We start from the raw sequence: 20,106 nt of genomic DNA on the forward strand, positions 1-20,106 counted from the left end.
TTTCCCTGGACTTTTCCTAGCATTAGTGTCTTCTCCAGAGAATTAGTCCTCCTGATTTTGTTCAAAATATGCTAATCTAAATGAGTCATTTGGCAAGTCATCAAAATATCCCTCATACTTAAACACACTCTATATTTAAAAGGTATTAAATATTTTACATAAAAATAATTTTAGGTTTCAATACCTCAGTTAAGACATCTGAAATGGGATCTTCTTTCTTCAAAATCTAAGATAAAGTATATAGATGAGAGAGATAACTGATGTTTTTACTGTTTATGCCACCCTAGGTTTCTGATGTTTCCCTGGACTTAATTACCAGAGGTTACATTTCCCAGAAGTCCTGGAAGAACATTCCCATTCCTAGCCACTTGATTTGAGAGCAGGGTGCAAAAGAGAAACATGGAAAGAGGCAGAGAACGTACCTACCAACTTTGTTATATTGTCCTTTCCCAAGCGCTTACTACAGTGTCCTGCATACAGTAAGTGCTCAAAAAATATGATAGATTGAAAGTGTGTGAGAAGTCTTTCAGACAAATGGGCCCCAAATACATAACTGCAAAGAATGGAGAAGGATTTGCCTCCATGTTAGACAGTCTAACTGTTTCTTAACCCCATCTCTCTCACACCCACTCGAAAATGTATAAATTCCAATTGTAAATGGAGTGCATGTCAGTCCCAATCAAAGGCAAACCACCTTAACAGCAATTAAAAAAACTTTAGCAACAATATATTAAAAGGAATGATTAAATTTGTTTTTATCCATTTGTTTTATTATTTTGCCAGGCAAGAAAGTAATTCCCACTGATTTCTATCTTAAGGATAATTAAAATGATCCTTTCTCAAAGATTGCAAAATATGCTACTCATATTCAAATGTACAAGCAGGTCTGTAAAAACTTACTCTGATTTTGGCATAATTTAGCATTTCCTGAGTTGTATCATAGGTGGGCCACTGAGCTTTCATGCAGTAATTCACAACAAACTCATCATCCTGTTTTTCATTTTAAAAGCGGTGATGTAGGGGGAGAAAAAAAAGATAAAATTACTGGGCCTTATATGACATTTGAAATCCAACCCAAAATGTCTCATATATAGAGTATGCAGACTATCAACTCAATGCAATCCAAAGAACATGCCTGGATTTTACGTAAATTCTCTTTAGCTTCTTCCACAAGCTCTTGACATGTACTCTGTCCACCAATAGCCACTGAAGATGAAGCCAATCTCTCCAAAATAGCATTTGATTTTACTTTGTATACAAGCTGCAAGAGAAACAGCTATAATGTTTACACATGTTAAGGGTATAAAGAATGGAGGCTCAATTCAAGCTCTTTTGTATGGCTCTTCCTGCAAAGGGGGATCATATCATCCTATGTTCAGTTCTTAGATCTTCTCTTCCTAGGAGAGGGCTTTGCAGTAGCCAGAGATGTGGGGAAAAAAGTAAGGGAGGACAGTCTAGTTCCTTTGAGAAAGTACCAAAACAACATCTGAAAGCCTAAAGGGACAATCTGTTTCAATCAGGAGTATCTATTTGTTGGCATTCATGTTTCCTAGTGTAGCAGTAATGAGATTTTAAATACAAGTTTACATGAATAATCATTTCTAAACTTCCAAACTCCTAGGGCCCTGTAGCACCTAGAAATACATAGCATCAGTGTCCCTTTCTATGCCTCAAATACTCGATCAAATTTTCCTTATAAATATGTATCTTTTAGGTTTGATTGCAATTCCAGGACAAGGACATATTTCAAAGATTACCAGCAGTAAGCATTTGAAGTTCATCTCTGCAGATGAACAGAAGAAAACCTCAAGAAGTTCATGATGGGTTTGGATACATTCAGACAAGCAGTCCATAAGACTAAGAGGGATAGTTAGGGGTATAAAGGGAAAAAGTTAAGGATGTTATGCAACTGGACTGGACTGGATGATCCACTGATCTGATCCCATTGAGACATTTCTCAAGTTCTTAGTACCTCAATATCCAACCCAAACTGAATAGCAAAACTTTCAGCTTCAGCAAACTTGCGCTTGTGAAGAAGGCGACTTAACCTGGATAATTGAGAGAGCAAGAAAAGTCAGTCAGTTGTGAGCTTATCGTGTGCAGAGCACTATAATAAAAACTCCGGAGAGTACAGTATAAGACACATTCCTGGCCCACAATGATGTTTCGGTCTAGAGGAATGGAAGTGAAATATGCATTATCTATGGAATCTGTTTTTCACTCAAGAACTTCAAATTTTAAAAATGGAAAACTTACCGATTTTCTGGCAAGGCTTCTGTTAGACATCTCAGTACCAATACAGACACAGAGCTTTCGGATGACCTATCAAATAACCAGAATAATCCTTAGAAATGAGCTTTCAATAAAGTGTTGACGAGAACTGAATAAAGAAGTTGGGACAGTGACATTCACAACCGATCTGGGAAACTTGATAATATTACATACTTTTTATCATTTTCATAAATTCCTTCCAAAAGATAAATTGTATCCTGTAAGGATAGGAAAAAGAAAAAGAAAGAATAGCAATTCAGATTTTATTACCTGGGAAAAAAGTCCCTCCCACCTGCAAACCAGGAATTTCTGAAGCTTACTAGTGGTCCAGTTAGCTGCAAACCTAACCCTTCACACATTTCTCCAGGACTTTTTGCTGTTACAGCCCCTGCAACAGTGGAGAGGCGCTCCTTCCATAACTTCCCAAATGCCCTGAGGTGTCACCTCTTGGCAAGTTTTAAATGAATAAAATAGCAGGAAAATGGGAGAAAAATGAGCACCCACTCTAATGCTGTTTTAACTAGCTCTTTCCAAACATCCTAAATACCCCAAATCTCCTTTCTTCCATCCCATAGAGTATGTGAGAGATCAGTTTCTGATAAAAAGTGACATGACTCTCCCCAACCACACCCCTACTCTCTAGAGTGGATTTCCTTTTTATTTGATTTTGTTAATGAAATGCACATCGCCTTGATTCTATTTATTTGCTATTGTTTTAATGAGATGTTCATCCCCTTGATTCTATTTATTGCTTTTGTTCTTGTCTATCTGTCTTCCCCGATTAGACTGTAAGCCCGTCAAAGGGCAGGGACTGTCTCTGTTACCGATTTGTACATTCCAAGCGCTTAGTACAGTGCTCTGCACAAAGTAAGCGCTCAATAAATACTACTGAATGAATTTCCTTCCCAGACTGAGCTACCCCTTTTCCCTCTGCTCCCTCTCTTCCCCCTCCACACCCTCCCCCTTCCCCCCTTCACTTCCCCTTAGCTAAGGCCCCTTCCCTTCCCCTCAGCACTGTGCTCATTTGTATATATTTTTATTATCCTATTTGTTTTGTTAATAAGGTGTATGACACCTTGATTCTATTTATTGTGATTATGTTGTCTTGTTTTTCTCTGTCTCCCCCAATTTGACTGTGAGCCCGTCACTGGGGAGGGATTGTCTCTATCTGTTCTGGAATTGTACATTCTAAGCGCTTAGTACAGTGCTCTACACATAGTAAGCGCTCAATAAATACTATTGAATGAATGAATGATTTAAGTCTTAGGCAAACTCCCTAAGAATTAGTATATATTTTTAATACATTCAAACAACCATCATCCTGATCCATGCACTTGTATAACAGTTCAACTACTGTACCAACCATCTCACTGTTTTTTTTCTGCTTCCAGGCTCCCTCGGTCTCTTTTTAGTCTATACTACACACTCCTGTCCATATCATCGTCTTGAAATATAATCTGGCACATCTCTCCCCACTCCTCAAAAAAAAATGTCAATGCCTATCCATCTCTTCTGCATCAAAACCCTTCACAACTGGCTTCAAGTCTCTTTTCACCACTACTCCCATTTTGCACACTTTACTCCTCCACAAACTCTCCTTTTAACTGTAGTACCCTCCTTTTAAATCTCCTACCCCCATCATCTCACTCAAGCTGTTCCTCCGGCCTGGAACTTCTGTCCACCTCAATCTAGAAAACGACAGCTCCCCATACTTTAAAGTCCTCCTAAAGTCCCACTTCCTCCAAGAAGTCTTTCCCAATTACCCAACAGTCATCCTTAGCACTTGGGAACATATTATTTGTATATTCGATTCTTTATTCTGTTCTTTTATCCTAACATTTATAGAGCCTCCAGTCAAATCCTGGTTCTTTTTCCCGCTTCCACCATTTTAAATCTTTTTGTCTCCTCCAAAAGATTGAGGTTGGGAACATGCATCTTCCTTCACACTCTTTTATATTTTTATGCGTATGGTATGAATATGCATAAGATTATGCATTTTATTCACTTATACTTTTATGCATCATTTATACTGCCTAGACATTTTGTACAGCACCCGGCACTCAGTAGGAGCTCAATAAATACCACTGATTGCTTCTTTTTTTTTTTTAACCTAGACTCCAGCTTGATATGATATTACTGTCTGATGCAACCTAGCAGTGCTTTACTGGCCAAACAGCTGAAATTGTATATGTACTTACTGTACTGATTCCACTTTTAACCAGTGAAGCAACATCAGATACTTGCAAAGAATATAGCAGGTTCATGGTTGGGAGTGAATAAACCATGAGGTACCTCATCTAGGAGAGGAAAAAAAGGCAACCGAACAATTTCAATTTTCAGACAAAAATCAAAGTTTACTGGTCTTAAGTTTGGGAATGCAGGAAACTTAAGAGATGTGCTTCTAAAACCTGATGTTGTACAGTACATACCTACCGAAATTCTTTGTACATTCAGTCAAATCTTCATATTCTCAAATTTGTCATTGGTCTGTATTTATATAAGTTCCTACAATCTTATTTCAATCAAGGTTACTTGAGTTATGAAAATTACTTTATCAAAAAGAAAAAAGTAATTTGAGGGCCTGTGTTTCTTAGAAGGATCAAAATAGGAAGTTAAAATAACTGCACCTGTTTATCATTAGGCGTAGTCAGAGCTATAAGTTTGAGATTTGAGGTGATTCCTTGCCTGGAAGAAAAAATTAAGAATAAGTTACCAAATATTCACCTTCTAAACAGTGAAGTCTCACTTTAGAGAGGAATAAATGGTGGAACAGATCACTTCTCCTAAATTGTCACCTAACTCCTGCATGCTCTCTAAAAACTTGTATTAAGATAAAGTACCAAACTTTCATTTACCAAGTAACTGAAGAGGGTGAATCTGCCTCTGTAGTTAGAAGAAACTCTTCTATATGAACTGAAGGCCAATTCCAAATGGGAGTTAGAGTGTAAGCATCCCATAAGCTCAAAACGTTCTATAAGAAGTTAGAAAATATTTGCATGAATTATTCACTTGTTAAAATGGATTTGTTTAAAAACAATCTAGGCTGCTTTAATCAAATTTATTGTGGAAAAGCAGTATACTTTCCAGGTTTCTTAAAAATAAAGCCATCTTTTTACATAAATTTTCTATTCACAACTAGACTTACAGTCAGAATCCCAATGGTAAAACTGTATGAAACCAAACCAGAGTGCCTGGAAACATACCTCAGTATCCAAAATAAAAAGCAGATTGTCTATCAGCTGGAATTTCTTTGCACCTATAAAAGAAAACAATTCAAAACATATGATTTTATTTGGAGATTAAATGCATTAATACTCAAGTGGGGCATTTTCCACATATTTTATAATTAACTTACTTTTAGATATGACTTTCAGCAAGCTTGATTAAATTACATATTAATGACATTATACCATTAGATAAACATGAAAGTTAGATTGACTATTCTAACTTGAGAAACCTTTATCCTTGGCCTAAAATTTCACAAATCATTAGTAGTGGCTGCAGGAACAAGCAAAGACACCCACAGAACAAACAGTAATGACTGGCCCGTCCTCCTAATTTTAGGTGAGTTCAAGAGTAGTCCATGAAATGGAACTCAAAACAATGGATCTGATTAAGCAAAGTGGAATAATCAAATTTTGGACTACTGATCACAGGGAAAAATTTATATATCATATACAAATATATATAAAATATTACACACATGTTTTTCTTTATAATCCCATTGACAGTATTTTAAATTTGCTAATAACTACAAAACAATGATGTGTCAGTGGGTTTTTCCATCTTACCTTTAATCATACTTGAATCAGTAAGACTCGTAACAGTTACCAGTTTTTGAGAATCCTGCTCCCATTTTGAGAGTACACAGTCACCAGTGCCCTGGAGGAAGAAAATAAGGAAAATAATATAATTATCATTCATAAATTTGCTTCATAATACTGAAGATTTCTAGAAATCAGGCAAGTCCATCTCAGTTTTTAACCATGGCCCTCAGAATACACTTCAAATTCCATTTAAATAAAATTAGTTCTTCTATTTCCTGGAAATTTTCTTTTTATTTTAGCTTGGAGGAGGAATTCAATCTCCCACTCAAAACCAAATGAATCACACAAAGACCACAAGATTGTGGAGTGCCTCTCTGAAAACTTCTTTTAAAATGTGGAAAGTGCTCATTCCTAGCTGGCCTGACTACAGACTTGGTTAGGAAGAGGAGTGGACAAAGACATCTCCATTTTCCCTTTCACCCTTGTGATTCTGGGATTTTAGATTCTAAATGATGTTTGCTTTAAGAAGCATATTCCATTTGGAAATTAGAGAAGAATAATAATAGGACCTACTAAACTAAAGGACCTACTAAAACAGAAAAAACATCCATATTGATACTAGTGTCTATTAGTTTTGCGATTTTCAAAGGTAAACACTCTCATTTCTATATGCCAACCACACTAGTTAAATGTTATACTTTCACCTGTAAAACTTTCCCTGTGATCTCTGCACACACAAAAAATAATCGAATGTTATGGGAATCAATTTTAAACATAAATCTTGAAAGGATTTTGCCCTAGATTATGAAATATAATGATTAAATTAACTTAAAGAGAAGCTCATTTACCTTACTAAAATTACAGCATAAAGTCTTTGTAACTCCTCATAGTTCTAGAGCTGCTGTACAAAATTGCAATGTTTACTTCCGGGCATTAAATAGTTACAGAAAAGTGTAATATGTTAGGAAAAAAAATAATCACCCCAATTATCATTTGGATTTCACTTGTTAAGTCACCAATCACGAAATTCAGGCAACCAGAGGTGTGATAATTTTCCGTAGAAATAAAACAGGTTTTAACACGTCCTTGTAACTGGAAAACAAAAATAAATATATGACTTAGTTAAAATTGGCAGATTAGGATAGCACAGTGTTTTTAAAAAGCTTTGAAACTGAAATAAAGAATTGAAAGAAGCAGCATGGAGTAGTGGATAGAGCATAGACCTGGAAGTCAGAGGTTATGGGTTCTAATCCAAGTTCCACCACTTGTCTGTGGTTGACTTTGGGCAAGTCAGTTACCTCATCTGTAAAATGGGGATTAAGACTGTGAACCCCACATGGGACAACCTGATTACCATGCATCTATCCTAGCACTTGGAACAGTGCTTGGCTCATAGTAAGCGCTTAACAAACACCATAATAATAATAGTTAGCACTTAAATACCTTTTTTATTATTATTATTATTATTAAATGTACTGCTGAACTGCAGTGCTGAATGTACTGCAAACTTTCATTACAATTCATTTATTAAAAAAATATCGCCATCACTCAAGTTCACCCAGTGGGTTGGCACAGAAGGAGTAACATCATTAGTTTAACCCTTCCCTCCAACATTTCTGAGGAGCCAGAGCTAGCCTGCCTCCTCTGGAGTCAAAAAAGGAAAAGAAGAAACCAAAATGATGCCTCCAATTCTTGCTCCCTAAAGGAAAGAGGAGGAAGATGATGAGTACTCCTGGGCTGCACTGTGTGGCAGAGGCCTCTCAGGAGAAGAATTACACTGTCCTCTCAGGTGGCCTGGGAGGTCTGCATCTAACAGAGACTCTTTAAGGCACTCAGTCAGCTCTTTCATTCCAGACTGTGAGCCCGCTGTTGGACAGGAATTGTCTCTATTTGTTACTGAATTACTTTCCAAGTGCTTAGTACAGTGCTCTGCACACAGTAAGCACTCAGTAAATATGGCAATGCATGGAAGAATGAGAGGGTTCTCTGGGGATGGTAGAGGGGCTGAAATTTTGGAGACGCAACCAAACCAGGATCTATAGTAATGAAACTAGATTGGATGCTCTTTAAGGCCAGGGATCATCAATACTTAATCCAACGAACGCTTCCAAGTGCACAATACCAGTGCTCAAAAAGACTACCAAATAAGTGATAACTGCAATGGCAGTAGCCATGGCCGAGATTGGGAAAAGCTGGAAGTGATCGTGGCACTGAGAAAAGAGGTGCTTGTGAAAAGAGTTTGCCATGGCAGATCAAACCGCTCATTTGTCTATACTTTTTATTACCCTATTTATTTTGTTAATGAGATGTACATCCCCTTGATTTTATTTATAGTGATAATGTTGTCTTGTATTTGTTTCGTTCTGTTTTGCTCTGCTGTCTGTCTCCCCCGATTAGACCGTGAGCCTGTCACTGGCAGGGATTGTCTCTATCTGTTGCCGATTTGTACATTCCAAGCGCTTAGTACAGTGCTCTGCACATAGTAAGCGCTCAATAAATACTACTGAATAAATGAATGAATGAACAGAGGTGAGACAGTGCTTGGTTCTAGGTACAGACATGGGCAGGTACTCCATATACCTCTTTTGCCATATTAAGGTCCATCTTCTGAATTGCTACGTTAAAAAGAAAAAAAAAACCACAATGAAAACGTGTACGAAAACAACAACATAAATATCTAAGGCAGCTATAATCCACACTGAATGGTAATCCGGTACTATGGACAGAACACAAGAAAAAAAGTCTGCCAATGTATTTAATTTTCAACATCGCTAAAGATTCAGTGTTAATACTGGCTATGTGACAATTGCGTACGGTACAAGAGTTTCAACGACAAAATCTAAGCAATACTCTTAGTAATTTCTTTTCAGAAAAATTCAACTCTAAAGGTTTAAGTTTACATAAATACTATACAAATCTATAATTTGTTACTTATGCATGAATTTTTAGCTACCTTTCTGAATTTCTCCAAGATGAAGGTCCATAATGCAAAAGAATCCATCGCTTGTAAGAAGGAAAACATGATAGAGCCCTGTCAAAATATATTTAAAGAAATGTTGCTTGATTGTCAGGATCATAGATAATTTAGCCCAAATGTAACCTGTATGTATCAATCAGTGGTATTTATTCAACACTTACTTTGTTCAGAACATTGCATTAAATGCTTGGGGGAATAAAATACATGAGAGTTGGAAGATACGTTCACTTCTCACAAGGAGCTTATTGTACAGCGAGGGAGAATCGGCTCATGCCCACTAATTCATTTAAAATCAATGCTGTCCCCCCTCAAATTTATCTCAATCAACGGTACTGATTGAGTGCCTATTAAGTGCTAGGCACGGTGAGTACTGAACATTTGAGAGCGAATCACAGTAACAAGACAAACTCCCAGTTCTCAAAGAGCTTACCATTTAAAAGGGAAAAACAAAAAAGATCTTTTATCTAACCCAACCCTTAGTACATGCCTGGCATACAGTAAGTGCTTAACAAATACCATTAAAAAAAAATTTACAGAGGGTAAAGGCCATATGAACAAGGATAAGGCAGTAAGAAGTACAAACGAATCAGAATAATACAACTGTAGAAGTGTCTGAATGTACAGATAAATAAAAAATAAACAAACTATACATTTGAAAGGCTATTCTACAATAAATAGTGGAATTTGTAAGCACTTACCATATGTTAAGCACCTTCTTGTCATTTTTGCATATATTTTTGGGAAAGGATTTTTTTCCCTAGAGGAAAATTCTTCTTAACCGGAGTCAGCCGGGATAAATTCAACACTTATAAGGGATCATTTCTAGAGCTGGGAACCATTAGTTCCAATTTAGAGCCTACCCTAGAGGAGTCATCTACCCGATTTGACTAAATACACTTTCCAAATTTGTGGCAAGTTTCTTTGTGCCTGATCTGGTTGATCTGATGGACTTTTGTCCTTTTTCCTTCCTCTTTCATAGGAAAAAACAGTACAAGGGGGAGTGAGGAAAAGGAAAATAGTGAAATTGGAGGCCTGGAGGAAGAGCAAGGCCTAGTGGATAAAAGCCTGGGCTGAGAGTCAGAAGGCCCTGAGTTCTAATCCCGACTCCACCACTTGCCTGCTGTGTGACCTTGGGCAAGTCACTTATCTTCCCTGTACCTTGGTTTCCTCAACTAAAAAACAAGATTCAATGCCCAGTCTCCCTGTTACTTATACTGTGAGCCTCATGTGGGACAGGGATTGCAATGGGCTGATTAACTTGTATCTAGCGAGCATCCCCTTTCCTTCTGCTCCCCCTCCCCTCAACACTGTGTTCATTTGTATATATTATTTATTACCCTATTTATTTTAATGAGGTGTACATCCCCTTGATTCTATTTATCTTGATGATGTTGTCTTGTTTTTGTTTTGTTCTGTTTTGCTTTGCTGTCTGTCTCCCCCATTTAGACTGTGAGCCTGTCATTGGGCAGAGATTGTCTCTATCTGTTGCCAAATTGTACAATCCCAGCACTTAGTAAAGTGCTCTGCACATAGTAAGTGCTCAATAAACACTACTGAATGAATGAATGAATACCCCAGTGTTTAGAACAGGGTTCAACACATAACAAATCCGGCTCAGTGGAAAGAGCATGGGCTTGGGAGTCAGAAGTCATGGGTTCAAATCCCGGCTCAGCCACTTGTCAGCGGTGTGACTTTGGGCAAGTCACTTCACTTCCTTGTGCCTCAGTTACCCCATCTGTAAAATGGGGGTTAAGACTGTGAGCCCCAAGCGGGACAACCTGATCACCTTGTATCCTCCCCAGCGCTTAGAACAGTGCTTTGCACATAGTAAGCGCTTAGCAAATGCTATCATTATTATTATTACCATTTTAAAAATGTAAACCTTTTCAGGAATAAGGAAAATGAACACCAACAACTGTATAGGAAGGTTATTATTTCTCTGAACACTGGTCTTTACAATTACAATAAAAGAAAGAAAAAGAGGAGAGCACACCTTTCTATACAATTGCTTGGGTTTGAGGGATTAAAAATAATTTGATGGCAGAGATAATAATAATAACGGTGTTGGTTACGGGTTTACTATGTGCCAGGTATTGTACTAAGCACTGGGGTGGATACAAGCAAATAGAGTTGGACACAGTTCCTGTTCCACATGGGGCTCAGTCTCAATCCCCATTTTACAGATGAGTTAACTGAGGCCCAGAGAAGTGAACTGACTTGCCCAAGGTCACACAGCAAACAAGGGTTGGAGTTGTCAGTATGGGAAGGCCAAGTCTGGCCTGTGTATGCTTATCCTAGAAACTAGATTTAACCAGCACAAAGACAAACTTGGCTAAGTGGGAACAGGTTCAGATAATCTTGTCAGTCATTACATTTCAGGAGTTTCAGGGTTTGGGAGGCTGAAGTAAAGAGACTTGGGGATGCTGAAAACAGGTCAAAGTGTTTGTTCATGTGTAGCTGTCCCCGTGTTAATGGGGAGTACGACTCCCAGAAAGTCACTAAATCATTGCACATGAGTTCGTAAATTCCTTGAATAACTCTGACATCTACTCTTATTTCCTGATCTCTTGTGTGTAGTGCAGTGTTCCACATATAGTAGACTCTCAAATACTGATGTGTGGTAGAACACTGGAAAGGGATTCTGGACCTCTTCTGCCAATGCCGCAAGGTCAAATCCAAGATCCTGGGCTGTGGAGACAGTGGGATGTGGATCTCCATTCTGTGGATTCTAACCTGGACCCAGTTTACTGGGTAGTTTGGGTGACTCAAAGTGCAAAAGAATAAGGAAGGGGATGAGAGGAGAAACATAGGTTTCAAATTTTGCCATGTTCCTTTTACTTTCAATTCATCCTTCCCTCTTTAGAAAGAACTTGAGAGAAAATAATCCACAATCCCGCCACACACACACACACACACCCAAAAGAACAAAAAAACCCTCAGTCAAATCTGCTTGGACAGAGTCCAAATCCTAACACTATAATTTCGTAATCCCTTTTGGGTTTTGAGTGAAAAACAGAGCAGGACGTGTTACGCGTCATTAAAACGGTCTCCTGAAAGCCCCGAAACTTGGCGTTGGTTGGTTTATTTTATGCAGTGGGCGAGCAGCAATCTGGCACCCTACAACCTGGATCCTCCTCCAGTGGGGCTCCAGGGATGCTGGAGAGTGGCTTGAAGCCCAGACCTTCCTCCTAACACTGCGGAGGCCAAACCTGCCACTCCAATATTCAGAATGCTGCGACCCTATGACAGTTTGAAACACATCAGCCAAGACTGAAGCAGGGAAGAGATGAGGGATGAATCACTAACTTCAACTACTGTGGTTTCCGTTTTGATTTAATTTTCCCTTTTTATTTTCCCCCTTCTTGGATTGAGGATTCCCCTTTGGGCCAGCGACCTTATGGGAATTAATACCCATGCAGTCTCCTAATAATAATGGTTCCGTTCTTCGTATATTGTAAGTGCTTAATGAACTATGATTATTTGACAGAGCCAAATGAGGTTCAAGGCACATGTTCTAAAGGAGCTTTCAATCTAGCACAGTAAGAGAGGAACAACGGAAAACCCTTAGCCTAAGCTGTGGTACTTATTGAGTGCTCACTGTGTGCAGAGCATTGTACATAATATTTGGGAGGGTACAATACAATGGAGTTGGTAAACATGCCTGCCGCAGCAAATTTAGCATAAATAGTTATTTTACTAGAAAACTTCTTAAAAGCAATTTGCAGCAAATGTGACCAAAAAATTGTTTTCAGAGAGGTATACTCTCAAAGTGTAACTTTACTGGTGTTGTTTGATCATTATTACTATTATATTATTAGTAGTACTATTATTATTTATGGGAAGCAGCGTGGCTCAGTGGAAAGAGCCTGGGCTTCGGAGTCAGAGGTCATGAGTTCGACTCCCGGCTCTGCCACTTGTCAGCTGTGTGACTGTGGGCAAGTTACTTAACTTCTCTGTGCCTCAGTCACCTCATCTGTTAAATGGGGATTAACTGTGAGCCTCACGTGGGACAACATGATTACCCTGTATCTACCCCAGTGCTTAGAACAGTGCTCTGCACATAGTAAGTGCTTAACAAATACAAATACCAACATTATTATCATTACAAATATAGGAATAATCCATCATGCCCAAGATTAAATGTAATATTCACAAAGCTACTGGCATATATTCTACATCTTTTAAACTGCTAATTTTGCCTAAAGTATTGTAAAACTTCGGACATTTTCCAAGGAATGGCTAAATTGTCCCAAAATAGATGTTTAAAAGAATCAGACTTTGTCCAGATGTAAAAGATGATGGTGTAATAAAACTAAAATACAAAATCAAAACCCAAAAACCTTTGAAGGAACGAAGCATCTCCAAACACAGATTCCAATGAGCTCTGAAAGTAGTGAGTAGTGTCCAAGTGAATTAGTTCAATAATACTTTTATAGTTTAAAACTTAATACTTCACAAAACAAGTGCATTTTGAAGGGAGCAAAGACCAAACAATCATTAAACCCTGCTCTTAGCATATTATTATTTCCCTTGAAGAAAAAACTAAAAATTAATTTACTACAACAAAATAAAATTTTCACATTCAGTGAGGCTACCATAAAATTTAAAGGGGAATCTAAAGGACATCATTTTTTTTTCTAGCCTTCGCCGTAGGATATCAAGGGTAAAAAAGAAAAAATATATAACAAGGAAGCTCACCTTCATCATTTTTTTCTATAATAAGATCCCGATATGTACTTTGGGTTTCATCTGGGGCTTTCTGAACCAAAGCCTAATTGCAAATAAATTTTAAAAAAGCATTATTTAATCTAGAATAGCATATAATTAGAGGATAATACTTTAAGGCAAATTTCCTACCGTGGCTATCAAAATTTTGCACAAAATGTATACAACTTAGGCATAAAGCAAAAGAAATTCTAGAGGCAAGGTCAATAAAAATAATATTCCAAACATCTGTAAAGTCAAAATGGTGGGTTATTTGCTTATGAATTTTCTGTTTCCAGGGTGTAATTCATAAAAATTTGAAGTTCTATAAATTACAAGATGAATTAAAGAGCTCTATTCCTAGGAAACATTTATCAAAGGCTTGACTGCAATGAGCCAAGCAATTGAGAAATTAATTAGGCAAGTCTGATGCTCCTTTAAGAGTTAGCATAATTCCAGCAGCACAAATCAGGTTTGTAGTTTAAAATCTATCAATAAGCCACAAAAGAAGTTCATTAAGTTAAAGAACAGAAAATGGAACCTACATTAGTGAGCAAGATTTGTTTTGTTGCTACGTGAATAAGATGTAGATTTCCACTCCTCTCACCAACCAAAAGAAACTCTCCGTCTTGACACAAGCCCACCACATCCACCTGAGTACCTAAAAATTCCACGGACAGGTTAAGGTTATTTCAAGCAGTCGTATTAATTTACAGTTCACAATCTCAGATGCCCATCGGTATACTTTCCCCTTGTAAAAAACAGCATTATTCAAATGCAAGTAATTGGAGAGGAGAAGGAAGTAAAATTTGAGGCACTTGGGTAAGCCACAAAATTACAGGAATTGGTTGTCTAAGCATTTTAGTAGTGCCACCCTGTCACCTAGTTACTGGCACATTTTAACTCATCTCATTGTTTTTATGGAAAATGTATCTCAAAAATGATTTGTGAAGTTATAAAACTGCATTAGATTGAGAAATCTTGGGACACCTCAGTACTATCGGATCCCTCACAAAACATAATACGTGATCATTTACCACAGTGCCCATTTCCTCCAAAAGTACCTCTACTAAACTTTGGCCTCCATTTGCAAAAAAAAAAAAAAAAAAGGGTGGCAAGAATTGATGCTTTAATTACTACATTACTTTGACTTCTCATTTCTTTAACTTCAGAGAAATAAACTCACCAAACTGAAGATGCAACCTGAGGGCCTGGCAACTACTGTCAAGTAGTGTCACTGATTGGTCAGCTACAACAGTGCATCCATCACTTGAGTTACATGCACGTAATTTGGGATTAAATGAAACCTTGATGGGATGGAAAAAAAACATTTATGACATACATAACTACATCACTTTCAAATGCACAAAAGGTAGTTACATGAAGTAGCAATGGAAAGATTAGCTAGCCTTTGTTTCACTGACACTGTCCTCTCCTGGCTCTCCTCCCATCTCTCTGGTCACCCTTTCTCAGTGTCTTTCGCGTGTTTCTCCTCCTTCTCTCCCTCTCACACTCTAATTGTGGAGGTTCCTCAAAGCTCAGTTTTGAGTCCCGATCTATTCTCTACATACACCCCCTCCTTTGGAGAACTCATTTTCTCTCATGTCTTTACCATCTCCGTGTGGACGATTCCCAAATCTACCACTCAGTCCTCACCCTTTTTCCTCTGCAGGATCATATTTCCTTCTGCCTTCGGACAACTCTACTTCGATGTCAAAGTAGAGTTGTCAAACCTAACACCTCAAACCTAACACATCCAAAACTGAACTCCTCATCTTCCCACCCAAACCCGTGATTTTCCAGTGACTATAGACATCACCCTCCTTCCTGTCCCAGAAGCACATAACCTGATTGATATTTTAGATGCATCTCTCTCATTTAGTCATATTTATTGTTTATTTTGCACAGAGCATTGTACCAGGTGCTTTAGAGAGTATTATTTAACAAAGTCGGTAGACACATTCCCTGTCCAAAATGAGCTTACCGTCTTGAAGACCTTAACACACATGAAATCTTGCTAGTTCTACCTTCATGACGTCTCTAGAATCCACCATTACCTCTCCATCCAGACGGCTACCATGATGGTCCAAGAATTTACCATATCAGCCTCCTCGCTAACCTCCCTGTCTCTCCCTTCTCCCACCCATACTTCACTCAGCTGTTCATATCACTTTCCTAAAAAAAGGTCAGTCCATGTCTCTCTACTCTCAGAGGCCTTCAATGGTTGCCCATCCACCTCTGCATCAAACAGAAACTCCTTACCTCCAGTTTTAAGACAATCAGCTCCCCCACTCCTACCTAACCTTGCTGATCTACAACCCACCCCGCAGGCTTCACTCCTCTATTGCCAACATATTCACTGTACCTCAATCTCATCTGTTCTGCTGCCAACCCCTTGCCCACATCCTCCCTTTCGCCTGGAACTCCCTTCCCTTTCATATAATAATATTAATAATAATAATGTTGGTATTTGTTAAGCGCTTACTGTGTGCACAGCACTGTTCTAAGGACTGGAGGGATACAAGGTGATCAGGTTGTCCCTCATGAGGCTCAGTCTTCATCCCCATTTTACAGATGAGGTAACTGAGGTCCAGAGAAATTAAGTGACTTGCCCAAAGTCACACAGCTGACAAGTGGCAGATCCAGGACTAGAACCCATGACCTCTGACTCCCAAGCCCGTGCTCTTTCCACTAAGCCATGCTGGTTCTCTTTATCGGAAAGCCCACCACTCTACCCACCTTCAACGCCCTCATTTCCCCCTACTCACTGTCCCTTCTGCCTCACCTATGCACTTGGATCAATATCCTTTAAGCACTTGATGATATCCATCCCACCATCAGTCCCACAGTCCTATGTACATATCTTTATACCCTACCATTTTCTCCATGAAATGTGTTGAATACTTGGTCCTAAAACAGTCAACTATGCCTTTGCCCATCCTATTCAACTTTGTGAAATGTAAGCAAAGCACGTGTTTATTTGACTGAACATTCGTTTTATTCTGATTCCACTGCTTGAGAATAGTTTGTCTGGCTCCCACATTAGAGTAAAACTCCTCGGGGCAGGGAACATGTTTTGTGTGCCTGCTGAATTCCCCCCCTCCCCCCATCACTCAATAGACCCTCAATACCATTTATGTTACCATTAATTAGAATTGTACATTTCTCTGCACACACTAAGCTCAATACCATCACTGATGATTACACTAAACACTGAAGTAGTGACTCTCAGACTTTGCAAATCCAAAGACTACTTAAGGCAGGCTCCATCAAAGTCTTATTTTTAAAACAGGACCAGGGAAAGGGCCAAGAGTAAAAAGGAGGTGACCCATTTTCAAAGACAGGCCATGGGAAATAGCATGGCCTTGTGGAAAGAGCACGGGGTGGGCCTGGGATTCAGAGGACCTAGGTTCTAATCCCAGCTCTGTTTCTTCCCTCCTGTGTAACCTTGGGCAAGTCATTTCTCTGTGCCTCAGTTTCCTCACCTGTAAAATGGGGCTTGAAAACCTGTCTTCCCTCCTACTTAGACTGTGAGCTCCACGTGAGACAGGGACTGTATCTGACCTGATAGATCTGTCTCTACGTTAGTACTTAGAACAGTGTTTGAAACATAGTAAGTATTTAAACACCATAAAAAAAAAATAAAAGTCCTCGGGACTCAATTTGAAAAATACTACCTGGAAGATATACTACCTGGGGCTCGATTGCCCCGCAAATAATTTCTTGAAATTCACACATTAACAGAAATGTCATACTTGTATGTCACAAAATGGAATAGGATGTGCGAGGGCACAGGGGACTGTTTAGGACCAAGGATTCAAAACATTTAATGCGGGGTTTTGACAAGACCACTGGAATTTTGGAAAACGGGTAAGAAAGAACAACAGTTTCAAAACCGTGTTCAAATCCACTTTCTGTTAATCGTAACCAGAATGCTTTGGGATCTAAATACATGAATGCCCATTGTCCCTTGCCTTTATGTCCCAATTATTCTAAAGGCTTTAACTCCCTCCTGAAACCCACAGTGGCCCCCACCTCATGCCCCAGCTGACTTTGCCAATTGTTTTGAGGAATTCATGCCTGATGACTTCTTGCTTTGTCAACCAAATCTCCCATCTGGGACCCTCCAGGTCCTTCGGCTGCTACATTGTCTCACAGGACTCTTCAACTCCTCTCAGTCTAACCTACTTATCCGTCTCTCCCACCTCTGACCCCCTTGCTCAGGTCTTTCCTCTTGCCTAAACTTCCCTCGCACTTTCAATATGCCAAGCCTAACCTTTCCCCATCCTCCCAGCCCTTAAGAAATAACATTCCCTCCAGGCTCTCTCAGATTAGTTTTTCATCTTTATAACAATAATAATTATGATATCTGTTAAGCACTTACTCTGTGGAAGGCACTGTACTAAGCACTGGTGTGGATACAAGCAAATCGGGTTGGATGCAGTCCCTGGTCTCATGTGAGGCTTGCAGTCTCAATCCCCATTTTACAGATAAGGTAACTGAGGCACAGAGAAGTTAAGAGACTTCCCCAAGGTGACACAGCAAACAAGCAGGAGAGCCGGGATTAGAATCCATGACCTCCTGACTCGCAAGCCCATGCTCTATCAGCTACACCATGCTGCTTCTCTATGACACATCCAGCCCCAACTAGCTCCTCAATATTTCTGCACCTACCTGTAGGATTTCTGTACATATGTTTACAAATCTTATAGTTTAAGCATTTATTCATCTACATATCCATTTTTATTTTCTCTTCTATCTGCAAATCATTTGTCTGTCTCTCCCTCTAGGCAGTAAGCTCCTAGAGGACATGGATCAAGTCTTCTAAACTCTCCCCAATGCCTAGAACAGTGCTCTGCACACAAAAAGTGCTGAATAGGTAATACTGATTGACGAATACTGCATTTTTGCTCCCCCCAGTCATCTTCAGTCCCCAGTCTTACCTTCTCCGAAGAAGATATCTTAACTAAGGTATCCACTTGATATAGAGCTGTTCCATGCTCTTCTCTGGAACCAATACTTAGGCAACCATTTCCTGTGTCATCACTTGTTAGAAGTTCAATTTCATTCCACATTTTAAGGAAGTTATCCTCTTGACTATAAGAAATGTTTTCACTGTGGGGAAAAAAAGGCGTGAGATGAGAAAGCTAAAAATTCCCCCAAAAGTAGGACTTGAGCCAAATGGGGTGGATTCTAGACAGTGAGTGAGCCCCTTGTTGGGTAGGGATTGTCTCTGTTGTCTCTAAACTGACTTAGAAACTGAACTTTTCAAGCGCTTACTCTGCACACAGTAAGCGCTCAATAAATAGAGAAGCAGCATGGCCCCGTGGAAGGAGCACGGGCTGGGGAGTCAGAGATCATGGGTTCAGATTCCATATCTGCCGCTTGTCAGCTGTGTTGACCTTGGGCAAGTCACTTAACTTCTCTGTGCCTCAGTTACCTCATCTGTAAAATGGGCATTAAGACTGTGAGCCCCACATGGGACAACCTGATCACCTTGTATCCTCCCCGGCGCTTAGAGCAGTGCTTTGCACGTAGTAAGCACTTATCAAATACCATCATTATTACTATTATTAATAAAACGATTGAATGAATGCACATCTCGCCAAAGTTTTTTTTTGGAGGTATCAGAACGTTTCTGCACCAAAATAACCGATGCCCCATAAAAATGGCAATTACTGCATTTTTAACGATATTTGTCAAAAGCTTACCATGTGACAAACACTGATCTAAGAGCTGGGGTAGATGCAAGTTAACTAGGTTGGGGACAGACCCCCTGATCTAAGAGTTGGGGTAGATGCAAGTTAATTAGGTTGGAGACAGACCCCCGTCCCGCAGAGGACTCACAGTTCTCAGGCATAGATAAAGCAAGTGACTTGCTCCAGGTCTCCCAGCAAGCAATTGGCAGATGCAGGATTAGAACTCAGGTCCTCGGACTCCCAGGCCCTTTGCCCCAGGCCGGGCTGGTGTCCAGCACGCTTTATTATTAAACCCTTAGCTATCATATGAATTGCAGATTGGCAAGACGATGCATCTCAAGCAACTGGCCCCACCCTCTCAGGACCAACAGCTGCCTGGAGCCCACCGCAGCTCGACCATGGCAAACTATGGTTTTCACGCCAAGCGGTACCTTCACGAAGAACGCTTCCCCCTCCGCTCTTGCAACTGGGGGGAAAAAAAAGCAGAGGAGGGAATTTTCCCTTGCTAACCCTCCTCCTCTTGAACCTCCAAAATGCATGGACGCCTCTCCAGCTTCACTTGCATTCAAATTGGCGGGAGAAGCCCAGGCCCCCGCCTCCTACGGAAGCCAGGAGGGATTAATACCATTCAAACGCGAAGGGGAAAGAAAAAAAAAGGGAAGCCCCGCCACTCCCCAGCGAGCCGGCC

The 20,106-nt window shown here is 39.6% G+C and overlaps 1 protein-coding gene across 1 annotated transcript in view; it reads right to left on the reverse strand.

Moving 5' to 3' along the window:
* The window catches only part of KNTC1 (kinetochore associated 1), a 74,644-nt gene extending 54,626 nt beyond the window's left edge, over nt 1-20,018 (reverse strand). The window contains exons 1-19 of the mRNA XM_029058528.2: nt 19,850-20,018; nt 18,663-18,834; nt 14,906-15,026; nt 14,265-14,380; nt 13,714-13,786; nt 8,992-9,069; nt 8,619-8,653; nt 7,020-7,130; nt 6,063-6,153; nt 5,475-5,527; nt 5,127-5,242; nt 4,899-4,956; nt 4,470-4,568; nt 2,446-2,489; nt 2,257-2,322; nt 1,973-2,048; nt 1,136-1,261; nt 901-990; nt 185-226 (exon numbers count right to left, since the gene is read on the reverse strand). Of these exons, the coding sequence (XP_028914361.1) occupies nt 185-226; nt 901-990; nt 1,136-1,261; nt 1,973-2,048; nt 2,257-2,322; nt 2,446-2,489; nt 4,470-4,568; nt 4,899-4,956; nt 5,127-5,242; nt 5,475-5,527; nt 6,063-6,153; nt 7,020-7,130; nt 8,619-8,653; nt 8,992-9,069; nt 13,714-13,786; nt 14,265-14,380; nt 14,906-15,026; nt 18,663-18,794 (1,527 nt within the window). The 5' untranslated portion in view covers nt 18,795-18,834; nt 19,850-20,018. The remainder of the gene's footprint in view (nt 1-184; nt 227-900; nt 991-1,135; nt 1,262-1,972; nt 2,049-2,256; nt 2,323-2,445; nt 2,490-4,469; nt 4,569-4,898; nt 4,957-5,126; nt 5,243-5,474; nt 5,528-6,062; nt 6,154-7,019; nt 7,131-8,618; nt 8,654-8,991; nt 9,070-13,713; nt 13,787-14,264; nt 14,381-14,905; nt 15,027-18,662; nt 18,835-19,849) is intronic.
* Nucleotides 20,019-20,106: the final 88 nt, after the last annotated feature.

Source organism: Ornithorhynchus anatinus, chromosome 2, assembly GCF_004115215.2.
Source record: "Ornithorhynchus anatinus isolate Pmale09 chromosome 2, mOrnAna1.pri.v4, whole genome shotgun sequence".
Taxonomy (NCBI): Eukaryota; Metazoa; Chordata; class Mammalia; order Monotremata; family Ornithorhynchidae; genus Ornithorhynchus; species Ornithorhynchus anatinus.